This window comes from Cynocephalus volans, chromosome 13 (genome assembly GCF_027409185.1).
Source record: "Cynocephalus volans isolate mCynVol1 chromosome 13, mCynVol1.pri, whole genome shotgun sequence".
Lineage (NCBI taxonomy): Eukaryota > Metazoa > Chordata > Mammalia > Dermoptera > Cynocephalidae > Cynocephalus > Cynocephalus volans.
In genome coordinates this window covers 14,940,559-14,955,087 of record NC_084472.1, presented here as the reverse complement: position 1 = coordinate 14,955,087, position 14,529 = coordinate 14,940,559, and the positions used below count along the sequence as shown (strand labels likewise).

The 14,529-nt window shown below is 39.7% G+C and overlaps 1 protein-coding gene across 1 annotated transcript in view; it reads left to right on the top strand.

The window, feature by feature from the left end:
* L3MBTL4 (L3MBTL histone methyl-lysine binding protein 4) overlaps nt 1-14,529 on the top strand; it is a 302,974-nt gene that overhangs the window by 35,829 nt on the left and 252,616 nt on the right. The window contains exons 8-9 of the mRNA XM_063076623.1: nt 8,349-8,434; nt 10,270-10,380. Of these exons, the coding sequence (XP_062932693.1) occupies nt 8,349-8,434; nt 10,270-10,380 (197 nt within the window). The remainder of the gene's footprint in view (nt 1-8,348; nt 8,435-10,269; nt 10,381-14,529) is intronic.

Below are 14,529 nucleotides of genomic sequence, written 5' to 3'. Positions count from 1 at the left end.
TGTTTGATGAGCGCATAGAGATATCTGTTTTTATACCCAATAACTACTTTACTTCATAACTTCCTTACAAAGCTAACATTACAGTAGCAAAATTTATAGTATAAATAAATCTTTTATTTAGTTGCAACATTAACCATTAACTTTTTTTAGCTACACAAAGAATTACTATATTTCAAATGTTATTGTGCTAGTTCCTGTAGATAAATTCTGTTGGCATAAGGAAGGTAAGATTTCAGAGGAAACTATAATTAATAAATTAATTAATCAAACAGATATTATTGAGTGCCGAGTGTGAGGCACAGCTAGGAGCTGTGGATATAACAAGGAACAATAAAGGCATAACAAAGGGAGACAGTTCAGTCAGTCTTGCAGTATCACTCAGTAGAATATTATGTAGCTAGTGAAACAGAAAAACAGAAGCAAAATAATTGTGGTTCTTATTCTGTAACATTAGTTATTGAGAGCGTGAGAGAGAAAGAGCAAGATTGAGAGTGAGCTAACTACCCTATCTTGGATGACTGCCACTTTCAAAGCATTGGGTTAGATTAGGTATTGCGGGAGCCATGGCCTTTGAAGACAATTCTGCTGGGAGCTCAGCCAGTGCAGCATAGATAAGTTGTGCTCTGGTGATTCACTACACAGAAGAGAGTTTATTTCCTTACATAGTCTATTCTGGATATACTACAACTCAGCCATACCTTGAGCAAAACAATCAATTACAAAATAAGTTCTTTGACAAGTGCCTGAGGCACTGATATTCCATATTGTTGATGAAGTTCTCCATATGCTTTGGGATCTGACTGATGATCAAGTAACAAATCTGATAACCTGTTATAAATATGAGGGAGTCTAACTTGTATTCTTTTACCAGAAAGTATATTTTAACTTTAATTGGATGAACTGAATATGTGTCGAGACTTCTGGCATCTAAAGTACCCTACATGTATGGACAGATTCAACACGTGTTTTTTGAAAATGAAATAGGGTGAATCTGAGTTAGGCTTAACAATGATTGAGATATCTTATTATTTCCATGCCTTGTTTTTCTTTAGTCTTGTACTAAATAGTCTGCCACTGCCTCACATAGGAAAATGAGTGATCACTTGATGCTATGATCACTTCATAAAGAGCCTCTCTCTGTATGTGCAGAACCTACCGGGGAAGTGGCAGCTTTCAGTCTGTGGCGTCTTTTCTCAGTCTCTACCACTAGGAGGCCTGAACACTTGGATGAGTTACAGCTCTGCCTTGTGAGGGCCACCCGAAACAGAAATAAGTAAGTGGTGTCTGAGGGGCTTTCGTAGATAATCCAGGCTCTTAAAATGAGGACAAAGCCAGTCAGGGCTTAAGTGGTACTAGAAACATAACCCTCATTCCTCTATTGATAATTTCTCTTGGACTTAGGGCCCCGATCCAGAGCACTAGTAAACCTCTATTTTGAATGAAACTTCTTAAGTTTCATTATTAACTTAGTTGATAGCCACTGTCCCCAGCAGCCACCAGTGGCGTTGGCAGAATAGCATGAGTAGAGGATCCACCTGCGTGAGTCTTCTAAGGAGCAGCTGCACCATCGGGGCTCAGATTGCAGGGAAGAGGGGGTCCAGGGTGTTATCCAAACTTCTTTCCTGTGGGGAGCTTTAATTGATGGATTTAAAGGAATCAGGCGCTAGTTCCAGGAGGTCATGCTGTGACTGGGAGTCACGCTGTGACTGGTCACTTGAAGTTTGCTGGCAAATGTCTAGTCCCTTTAAAGGAAGTGGCTTGAAAGTGGGGAGCCCAGCCTGCCTGGTGGGTGAGATCCCTCTCAGTCTTTATCTCTGGCCACATACTGGAGCTACTTGGGCGGGGTATAATACTGGAAATTGTGTCAAGGGTGACCGAGCCGATATTCTGGTGTGAAAAAGTCAAACATATTCAGAAATGGATGCTGAGGCAAGATAAAACTATAAGCAATCACTACAACTACAAATCAGCTCTTTAGAAGTTTTGATTTTTAAAATCCCAATTCAGGAGACCTGGGCTCTAGCTTTGAGTTCATTATTAGTTGTCTTGCCTTGGATAAGTTACTTAAAATGCCTTGTCTCACTTTCCTCATCAATAAAATGCAGAGTTACATGAAATGTCCTCTTAAGTCCATCCAGCATGTGTGTTTATCCTTCTTCTCAATAAGACTCTTAACAGTTCCTTTTTTATTGCTGGTTGTTAAATTGGATCATTACTTAAAAATTGTTTGCCCTAATATACCTAAGATTTTTGGTTCCTGAATTGGCCACCAGTATAATTGTTGTCATGCATCTGTAGGTCCCATGGGTCAGGTCACCCAACCAGGTTGTCAGGGACATAAGTACTTGTGCTATTTATTCATGATCCCAGTACTTTAGAAAGAATGTTCCAGTGGCAAAATTATGTTTCTGCTTAGGTTATCGTTCATGAAGAGAAAATAACTGAAGATGCCCCTATAAAAGGAACCTAACTAATCTCACATCTAAGATGGCTTTTCTTATAAGGAGCAATAAATTGAGGAGTATTACATTTGCCTTGTACACATGCCACAAATCTAATGGCCTTCACGTGGCATCATTCAGTCTACAGTGCTGCTTGGAGCATTAGCCAGTGTTGAGACACTGACATCATCTTGTTCAAATGGTACCTCTGTTATCACCAGAACCAGCAGGCAGACAGCTTTATATCAGAGTTCCACTCAGAATTTTGACGATAGATTGGATTTATTTTGCTCATCTCTATGATTCTTGGCCACCACAATATTATTTTTTTTCTCTCTCTGTGTGTGTGTGTGTGTGTTTATTGATTATATACATTTGTGTGGTACAGAATCAAATATCAATACATGTATATAATATGTGGTGATCAAATCAGGATAATTAGTATACTCATGTTTACAAAATGTAATCAATCTTTGTGACCCTTATCTAGTTTTGCAACAATCCCCTCGTTCCCCCTTTCCCACCTATAATAACCACAGTTCTGTTCTCTCTCTTTTTTCTGAAAGTTTAATGTATTATTGTGATTCTTTCTTTCTTTTTTCCTTCCGTCTTTCTTTTCTTTCTTTATTTTAGCTCTCACTTATGAGCAAGAACATGCAGTATTTCTCTTCCTGTGCCTGCTTATTTCACTTAACATAATTTTCTCTAAGTTCATCCATGTTGCTGCAAATAGCAGAATTTCATTCTTTTTTATGGCAGAGTAGTATTCCATTGAGTATATATACCACATTTTCCTTATCCAATCATCTGTCAATAGACATTTAGGCTGATTCCAACTCTTGGCTATTGTAAATAGAGCTGCAATAAATATGGGAGTACACGTATCCGTTTGTGGATGGACATGATGATTTCCATTCCTTTGAGTATATACCCAACAGTGGAATTGCTGGATCATATGGTAGTTCTATCTGTAGTTGTTTGAGGAACCACCAAACTGTTTTCCAAATGGCTGCACTAATTTACGTTCCCACCCACAGTGTAGGAGGGTTCCCCTTTCTCCACATCCTCACCAGAATTTGTTATTCTCTGTCTTTTTGATATTAGCCAGTCTAACTGGGGTGAGATGATATCTCAGCAAAAGAGCTGAATAGACATTTCTCAAAGGAAGATATGCAAATGGCCAACAGACACATGAAAAAATGCTCAGCATCACTCAGCGTCAGGGAATAGCAAATCAAAACCACACTGAGATATCATCTCACCAAAATATTAAATGCAAACTTCTCAGCAAATACATTTCTTTCATTCACCAAATATTCACCATGTACCTATTGAGTGCTGGCCTCATGCTGTGAGGAAATAGTAGTGAAGTAGCGAAGTCTTATCATAAGGCAGCTTATGCTCTAATGGAGCAACAGAAGCAATGAAGTGTAAATAAAACATACAGTATGTTAGGAGGTGATGAATGCAATGGAGAAAACTTAGGCAGGTAGTGGGGTCAGGAAGGGTGTATATACCTGGAGGAGGGGGTTCCACAGTATGTGAGGAGCTCAGGGAAGGACATATTGAGAATGGGACACTTGAGCAAGAACTTAATAGAGGTGGAGGGGCAAGTCTGGGGGAATCTGGGAGAGCTTTCCAGGTAACGGACCAGCAAGTGCAAGAGCTTGAGGAAGGAGGACAGCTGCTGCGTTCTGGTTACAGCAGGAGAGGCGTGAAAGGAGGACAGGTCAGAGCAGTAATGTGGCCAAGTTGGGTAATAGCCTGTAGGTTGCTGTGAGGACTTACTTTTTCCTGAGTGATGTAGGAAGCCACTGGAATGACATGATGTAGGGATGCTTTAACTTAGTTTGACCCTTGAGTTTTTCCTTTTTTGCTCCTATCCCTTATTGGTATCCTCCAGAAGGCCTTCTTTTGACCCTAAGTCCTTTGCACTCCAACCTCTGGGAAATGACCTGCATAGATCTCAGGTTCTTCACATAGAGCCTTCTCCATTACCCCTCCTGAGGCCACCACCTCCCTGCAGCGTGTGAAGGAGGCGGCTTAGCCTGCCACGTCCCAAGTAGCCCTCCTGCTTCTTCTAAAGCAACGCTCAGCTGTGTAGAAATGCCCCTTCCCTGAGGGCTCAGGCTGTTCTATTCTATGCCACCGTAGCTCGCCCTCCTTTTGCCACTATCTAGTCGCCTTTTAACCATTCCCCAACATTAATCGAAGACATTTGTCCCCTGGATCTTCGTATTCACCCACAGATTTTCTGGCACCATGGAGAAATCCACAGGCTGCATGGCCATTCCCTATTTCTGTAGCTCCTTCGTCCCAACTTCTGTGATGCTGGTCCCTTGCCACTCATGCCCACAGCTGCAGGTGAGACCTCATTTTTCTTCAGGGATTGCCTATCTCTGAATCTTTAAACTCTAAACAGTGTGGAATGAGGTGGGAATAAATACATTTAAACAGGATGTATATATACCCCAGTCTCCAGTCCAGCTGTGTGTACTCCTGCCCTCACCCTTGCAATACCACTCTTTGGCCTATAGGGGGAGCACAAACTCTCAGTCCTGAGGCCTAGAGGATGCCCTGCCCCCCACCCCATCACAGGAGGGCGGGTGCTCTGGGTTTTCAATGCTGGGGGGAAGCCGTGATTACGTGTAAGGGTAGTGGAGTTAGACATAATTGTTCTAATCCCATTTCTTCCACTTCCTAACTGTAACACTGGGCAGACTGTTCAAGCCCTCTAGCTCCACCTATAAAAGAAGGTGTACTTCATAGGTTTGTGTGAGGAACAAATGACTTAATGTAAATGTAAATGAAGTACTTAGTACAGTGCTTACCAATAAATGGAAGCCAGTTAGAGGTTGGTTTTCTTGAGAGGAGTGAAGAAGTTCAAGGCTATTATTGTTGTTCTATGAGGTGTCTCATATGTTTCTTTCTTGTTTCAAGTAGGAATTTAAACTTTTGAAAAGCTTCTGTTGTGGTATTGCCACACTGGTCTGGGAATGGATCTGGTCCCTGCCTCTTCCTCTGCAATCCTACTTCTGGTCTTCCAAGGCCTACCAGGTCTCAGGGCTGGGGTCAGGAGGCGGATAGTGGGGGTCAGTGGCTTTTGCAAGTCTCCCTAGGCCATAGACATTCTTCTCTTCCTTGGGTTCATTGAACAGGGGACATAGAGGTAATACATGTTTTTCCATTTTTGCACATGCTTAGCTTATTTATGGAGAGTGGCACAGAGGCAACTGTTGCTTAAGAACCATTTAAAACAGTTACAGCATTTTATTTCCTCTTGCTGGTCACAAAAAGGGGGAAAGGGAGAGTGCCTTTTACAACAGTATCCAGGTTTCTTTACCAGGCTGGGGCAGGACTGATTGCTGCCTCTCACTCACCTCGTGTCCATTCTTCAGCCCTCCCCATGCAGTTTCTTTTTTCTCCATCCCACTGACTCTTCTGGTCAGGTGCCTGGGTGGGGAATCCCAATGCTGAAGGTGTGGGCATAGTTCAGAAACCATGCAGAAATGTGGAGATCCAAAATACAAAGAATGGGTTTGGATAATTTTTAAAAGTTGGATAATTTATAAAAGTAAATGCAACTTCAGAAATACTTATTGAAACATAAGAGATATATCATACCTCGTTTAGAAAAGGACAGAAAGCAAGAGATCTTTGAAAAAGGATCCAGCTTAAAATATGTGTACAGAAATTAGATAAAGCAAACTAGTGATGAAAGCAAATGTAAATGATTTTAAAACTGCATTTAGAAGGTGGTTAAAATAGATATACCTGAAACAAAATAATATGAAAGTAAAAATGATGGCAAAATTTTATCAGGCAGACACAAACAGACAATAACAGAGTGACAATATAATTTTGGTCAAAGGAAGAATTTGAGGCAAAATGTAAAAAATGTATCCAAAAGGGAAATATCCTTTATATTAAATAAAAGGCACAATTTATAGTGAATACACATATGATATGTGCTGAATATTATAATATCAAAATATGAGGCAGAGTACCTCATGACCAGCAGCTTTACTCCTGGATGTGTTCCAGCAGAAATGTGTACTTCTGGTCACCAAGAAGAATTTCTTAGCAGCACTTTGCATAATAGCTCCCAAATGGAAACTACTCAACTGACCATCATCAGTAGAATGGATAAATGAGTTGTGAAATCCTCACGTAATGAAATATTATATAACAATGAAAATGAATGTTCTGCATGCAACAAGCTACCTGACCTTCACAGTCAGAATGCTGCGTGAGGCGTCCGCCACAAGTGAGCACATGCTGCGTGATTTCATTATCTGAAGGAAAAGAACAGAAGCAGCAAAACTAGTCTCCACAGTTAGAAGCCAGGGCCAGATTTCTCTTTGAGGAGAGTGATGCTGTGACTGGAAGGGAGTGCGATGTGGAGGGGCCAGGTATCTGGGGATGCTCTGGGTTTGATCTGGGTCTGGTTGTGCTGGGATGATAGTTTTGTGAAAAATGTTCAGGCTGTCCGATTGATTTCTGGACTTTTCTTTAAATATATTTTATTTTAGTAAAAAGTTTAAAAATAAAAAATGATCAGAAATACTCATAGTGGAGAATTGTACAAAAAATAGTTATTTTAGAGACTTTAGCATACTGCTTCAGGCCTACTGCTTAAAGAGTAGATTTTTGAATAATATAACTAGATTATATTAATGCATATGGATACTATACATTAAAACCTATATAATATACACTTTAAAAAAATTTTATTGATCTTGTGTTACACCAAGAAGAAATCTTCAAGTCCCCAAAGCAGGAACTGTATATAGCATGTGACATTCTGAAACTCCAGTGTGGTAAACTAGATATTATTATTAACATTTTAAACAATTACAAAAAGTAACCGCTTAGAATATCTCAAATAAATATTGTATTTGGACAATGATTAAATTAAGGCAGCAAGCACATACTATAATTACAATTGTTTTTTAGAAAGTAAAGGTGAGAAAAATACGTACTTTATAGAAGTTTGTCTGGCTGTCTAAAGGTGCATTCAGTGGTAGCAGTGGCAAGTTCATAGTCTTAAGTCCTTCTGTTAATTTAAAAAAGTGGAAATAAATTATGGTTAAAATTCAATTTGACAAAACAAATATAAAATAAATGTAAGGGAAGTAGGAGGAGGGAAGTAATAAGAGTAAAAGCAGCAAACAAAATAATTAGAAAAGAAAAAGAAAGAAAACAACAGAGCTGATGAATAATCTAAGTAGTTATTCCCTAAAAGGGTAAAGAAAACAACACTATATAGACAGATCTCTAGCAAATGTAATTAGGAGTAAAAGAACACAAACATAAAAACAAGAAACCCAGCTTGAAGGAAATTTTAAATAAATAGAGTGTGTTACACCATCTTATACCAATATGTATTTTTAAATCACAATGATAAATAGTTATTTTGAGAAATTATAATTTCGAAGATTTGATAGTGAAAATAAAACCATAGAGTAAAAACACAGAATTATTCGAGGAACTGGAAAGACTGTCTTTTTTTTTTCCCCACTCCTGGTTTGAGATCGGATAGTTGATAGTGAATTTATTCACATTTCTAAGGAGCCTTCTGATGGAGCTGGGGAGTCAGAGACCTGGGTGTCACCCCGCTCTGCCAGAGTACTTACATTGATTGCTGTTTGACCTTGCCCAACCTGTTTAACCTTGAGGAGTGATTGAATGAAGTAGTGAATGAGTGCTTGCATGCAGGAATGCCTTAGACTTCTGAGGCTGTCATAAGTCCTAAATGAGATAACATATGTGAAGTTCTTAGCATTGGGTCTGCTAAATAATGAGCATTCAATAACAGTAGGTGTTACATTATCAAATGTTTTGTAGTATACGGGAACCAGAATATCTGTGAGTAATCTTTTGATATTCACACATATACATTTTCAGGTTATCCTGATCCAGAAAATTTTTCCTGGACAGAATATCTGGAAGCTACTCAGACTAATGCAGTTCCTGCCAAAGTTTTTAAAATGGTAAGTTCTATATAGGTATATACTCTCACCTTTAAACAATGTCCATGTTGAGTCATGCCTTCATTTGACAGTTTTAAATTATTCTAGATTTTTCTTTTTAAATTCAAATGGTATTTTCAAAACCAGTTTGCTTTGCTTTTATTTAAAAATACAAAGTGGGTGACTCATTTGCTGTTGTTCCTGTATACAAATGTAGGTGATGGTTTCTTTCCTTGAAAACCACGGTAGCTGCACACCAGAAGTACTGTTGAAAGCACCTCATCAACTGCTGATGATTGAGTCCTTGCATTTCCCGTTCTTTTAATCCCCTGAGTGGGAAATTCAGTTTTTACAGTATTACTGTCTTAGGGACTATTTCAGTGTCAACTTTGCCATAATAAAATAGGTGAAATGAATGTAGTCTTTGTGTGTATAGTTTTATTCATTTTGGGGGAAACATTTCTTTTAGCATTTGTTAGAATACTGATTTTTGAAGTTCACATTTGTACTTCTGTACTTTTTCCAGGGTTGAACTAAGTATAAATTAATTTGTAAAAGAAAGTACATAAGTAGTGTAGTTAGAGATTTTTATGTTCTAAACCAGGGGTTTTCAAACTCTGTTCCCTTTCGATTCTAATTGTGTGATCCAGGCTCCCTTACTTGTCTTTAATCACAATTTTATATGTTAGACTTCTGCATATGATTGCATTTACTGGAAGTTTCCAAGGGATCAAAAGGGGTTTGAAACAAAATGCTATTTTAATACTAAGCAATTACCTTATTGTTCAGGAAAGTGAACTTAGGGAGAACAGAAATATGTTCAGGGACCAGAGACCTACTTGTAGTCAGTATATTCCATTTAGTACATGTAATTATGCATTTTAGAAAGAAAATATGCTTCCACAAAGGCTGGAGAGAAACATCCTAGATATTAGAGAAAGATCTGTTTATTGCTTATGTATTTGTAGGGTTTTATTTTCCTATTGCTATTTCTGGACTTGAAGAATTCAATACACTTTCATTTCCAATAAAGTCAATTGAATACTTTTATGTGTAATAGCTTTCAAAGTGAAACTTTTTGCCAACCTATAAAAATTGTCAGAGTTATCTTTTGACTTTGATTTTTGATAGTGAAATTTCCTTAGTTTCAATGATTTGGTAAGTCCCAGTGTCTATTTTCCTATTCCATTTTTAAAAAAATTATTGCCTATGTATCTATCATTATAGACTCTTGATTCCTAGCATTTTAAGACTTGAAAGAAAACAACACAGTTCAACCCTCTAATGTTATAGATGAAGTGAAAAAGCACAAATTATGACTTTAAATTACATCATGGTATGATTTTAAAACAGTTCATCAGTTGAAATTATGCAGCTTTTACTAAGCATATTTTAAAGTTTAGATTTGAAAGGATCGTGTTTACCCTCTCTAATTATTTGTTAAGTAGTTTTGTCTTCTAGACCTTACACTTCTAAACTGGACAGTGAGAATAGTCAATAATTTCTTAATTTATAAGGTTAATTTAAGAAAAAAAAAGAAAAACTAATATATAAACTAATATATAAACTGTACTAAGATCTTTTTTGAACCTGTGATCATTAACTAATTTATGATTTAATCAGTCTTTGTCTTTTAACCTATCTTTAAAATGATGAAAAAGTGCTTTCTGTTCACACAGGTTTTTGTGAAACTGGATAAAATAATATGCATAAAGTCCTTTGTGCTTTTAAAATTAAATTCCAATTATATTAAAGATCTGCATGTTAAAACTAAAGTAATAATATTTTAGAAAAAAAATAGTAGAATATCTGAATTATTGAGTATTGCATAATTTGTTGCATTTATAATGTTACAGAGGTTGCCTCATGGTTTTCTGCCAAATATGAAACTTGAAGTTGTGGATAAACGAAATCCCAGGTTAATTCGTGTTGCTACGATTATAGATGTTGATGACCAAAGAGTAAAGGTACAGGTTTTAAATAATTATGCTAGCACACTGGTATTTTTTCTGATGTTTCTTCTGTTTCTCCTACCCTTCCATTCCCTTTACCTTCCTCAATTTTTGTTCACCTGCTCAATAGTTTTCTGGGAGGAGGAGGGAACATTCTGTATCTGACCTTGAAGACTGACCTTAGCCAAGATGGGACTAGAAATAATAGGATCCTTAAGACAGGGTGGCAGCATAACACACGAGAGGCTGGCTGCAGAGGGTCCAATTTCTTGGAGAAGTAGAAGAATAAAACTACTGGCTTAATTTCTAGTTATGTTTTTGGGCAGAGAGATTTCCAGCTGATGCGTATGTGAAGTGGGAAATCTGCAGATTAGATGCGACTGACTTCGAGAGGGATTCTAATGCATTTCTGTTTGGATTTGCTGTTTAGACTTTCACTGTCAGTTCATTTCTTTTCTTTCTTTTTTTTTAGCCTTTTTTTTTTGTTGGCATTATCAGATTCTTCTTGAAATTTTTGTTATTAAACATTCTACCAAGAACAATTAAATCTTTGTTTTCTACTTTATCAAGTAAAAACATTAAAAATATCAAATAAAAAAATTAAAAACAAATAAAGAATTAAAAATCTAAAAACCTAATACAGAAGGTTCTATTTTGAATTAAAGATTTGATTAATAGTTAGATTTCTATACTGTTCTTTTTGATAACATGTTTTTTAAAAAATATACACATTGTGGGAGTTTCAAGATGGCGGCGGCTGCGGCGGCTGGCGCGGAGTAGCTGAGGTGGAAAAGGTGGCCACTGGGCCTCAGGCAGCCGGGAAACTTGTGGACCTTCCTCTGGCCATCTCTTAAGGGAGGACTGCTGCTGCTGGCCGGTCGTGGGGGCTCAACGCCACTTTGCCCCCGGCAGGAGAGGCTGCCTCATTTACAGGCAACAGCTTTGAAGTGTGGAGCAGGAAAAGTACTGATTCTTAGCTGCAAAAGCGAGTCATGAAACAGGGAACACGGCGCCAGGGCTGCTGTGGATGCAGCCAGGATCCCGGAGGCTGGGGCTGCACTGAAGGCGGCCAGCTGCCCTATTCAGGATTCGAGGTTTCAGGCCGGCATTAAAGAAGATTCCTGGGAGCGCCCGAGCGGTGCCGCGACTGAACAGCCCGAGGCGGCAGCGCCGAGAACACGGAAGGCAACAAACCAGAGACAGAGCGAGCACCCGACCTGGCACAGCACTGTGAGTGATCCCTGGCACAGCTCTGTTCGGGGGGTGGATGCCCACGCAGCTCCTGCCTGCACCACCAGGCCACTCACTGCCCCGGTGCTGCCTCCATTTTCCCAGGTGCGGGCAGCTCCGCCCTGCTCGGCCATCACTGAGCCCATTTGCTTGGCCTGGCGCGGGACTTTCCGGACCCTGCGGGCCGGCCTCCTCTCCCACTCCCTCCGTGGTTCTCTGGCGGGGCTAGGGGTGTGGGGCGTCCCGACCAGTGTTGGGAGGGCTAGGAAGTACGGGCGGGCCGACTGTCACTCCACCACACCCTGGACTCCGCCCCGGTAAACTTCCTGTTACTGGGAGGCAGATAACATCTCTGCGACCACCAGTTTGGAAAAAAGCCTAACGAATTTCTGGTTGGGAATAGTGTGGTAGGAGAGTTCCCAGGTCCGCTTGAACCTGCCGGAGAGCAGGCTGCAGGCGGGCACTAGACTCGGTTTATACCGGGGGGATACAAAGGTGAACAAGACCCGAGAAAGATCTACACAGTGCTACAAAGGCACCCAGAGAGACCGGTCGTCTGTGCCTAGCAGAAACCTGGTAGACTTCCTGGGCGAGGCGGTGCTGAGCAGGGTCTTGAAGGCCCAGCTGATAGACGAGGGGTGCAGAAGACACACCCCAGCCCAGCACAGTGTGCACAGAGGGGGGAGACGTGCGGCCAGGGAGGCGGAGACTCGACAGAAACCACACACCCGGTGGGGTCGCCACTGCACGATCTAACAGCCTGGGCCAGAGCACACGGAACGGGGAGAAGTCCTGTACAGGAAGTGAAAGCTCAACAGAGATCACACACCCTGTGGTACGTGATCCACCAGCCCAGCAGAGTACAAGCTGACCAGAAAGGTGGATCCCCGGAGAAGCCCAAGACCCGAGGCAACCACACACACAAGACACTAGAGGCCAACTGAGCAGTCACGGCGGGAGCCATACCAAATTGGCAACCACAGCAACATCCTAGTTAGTCATTAGTCTCAAACCGGTGGACTGTGAAACCCCCTGCCACAATGAATAAACACCAAAAAAAAGACACCAGAAATACAAAAAATCAAGAAAGTACACCACCAAAAGTTAATAAATCTCATACTCTAGATCCTATAGAACAAGAAGCCCTTGAAATAACTGATAAGGAATTTCGAGTGATAATTCTAAGGAAACTGAATGAGATACAAGAAAACTCAGCTAGACATCATGATGAAATGAGGAAAAGTATACAGGATCTGAAAGAGGAAATATACAAGGAAATCAATGTCCTGAAAAAAAATGTAGCAGAACTTGCTGAACTGAAGAAGTTATTCAGCGAAATAAAAAACACAACGGAGAGTTTAACCAGCAGGCTTGTCGAAGTTGAAGAGAGAACCTCTGAACTTGAAGATGGGCTGTTTGAAATAACACAAGCAGACAAAAAGAAAGAAAAAAGAATCAAGGACATGGAAGAAAATCTGAGAGAGATATCAGACAACCTCAAGCGCTCAAATATCCGAGTCATGGGTATTCCTGAAGGGGAGGAAAATGGAGATTCCATTGAAAACATATTCAACAAAATAGTGGCAGAAAACTTCCCAGGTATAGGAAAAATCACAGATCTTCAGATCCAGGAAGCTCAACGATCTCCAAACGTATTCAACCCAAAAAGGCCTTCTCCAAGACATGTCATAGTCAAATTGGCAAAACTCAGAGACAAAGAGAGAATCTTAAAAGCTGCAAGAGAGAAGCGTCAAATCACCTATAAGGGAGCCCCAATCAGGTTAACATCAGACTTTTCATCACAAACCCTAAAAGCTAGAAAGGAATGGGATGATATTTTCAAAATACTAAAAGACAAAGATTGCCAGCCAAGAATACTCTACCCTGCAAGGCTATCCTTCCGAAATGAGGGGCAAATAGTATATTTCTCAGACAAACAAAAACTGCGGGAGTTCACTACCACAAGACCACCCTTACAAGAAATCCTCAAGGGAGTACTGGGTTTGGTTCCTGAAAAATAACTACCACTGCCATAAAAACCTAAGAAAAATCTAAACCCGCTAGTACAATAAAACTGGCATTCATGAAGAGAAAACAAGCTAACAAAAACACTATCTACAACCTAAGGAACCAACAAACAAAGAAACCAAACAGTAAATCAGAAAGCAAGGAACAAAAGACACCTAAGACAACCAAACAACCAATAAAATGCTAGGAATAAATCAACACCTTTCAATAACAACTCTTAATGTTAAAGGCTTAAATTCCCCAATTAAAAGACACAGACTAGCTGACTGGATCAAAAAGCAGGACCCAACTATATGCTGCCTACAAGAGACCCACCTCACCCATAAAGATTCACACAGACTAAGAGTGAAAGGATGGAAAAAGATTTACCATGCAAACAGAAAAGAAAAACGAGCTGGAGTGGCTATTCTTATATCTGACAAAATAGACTTTAAACTAAAAACCATAAAAAGAGACAATGAGGGACACTACTTAATGATAAAAGGACTGATCCATCAAGAAGACATAACAATCATAAATATGTATGCACCCAATGTTGGAGCAGCCAGATTTATAAAACAAACTCTATTAGACCTAAAGAAGGAAATAGACACTAATACCATAATAGCAGGGGACCTGAACACTCCACTGTCAATATTAGACAGATCATCTAGGCAAAGAATCAGTAGAGAAACACAAGATCTAAACAAGACTCTAGACCAATTGGAATTGGCAGATATCTACAGAACATTCCACCCAACAACCTCAGAATATTCATTCTTCTCATCAGCACATGGATCATTCTCCAGGATAGATCACATATTAGGTCACAAATCAAGTCTCAATAAATTAAAAAAAAATTGGAATTATCCCATGTATCTTCTCAGACCACAATGGATTAAAACTAGAAATTAATAACAAACAAAA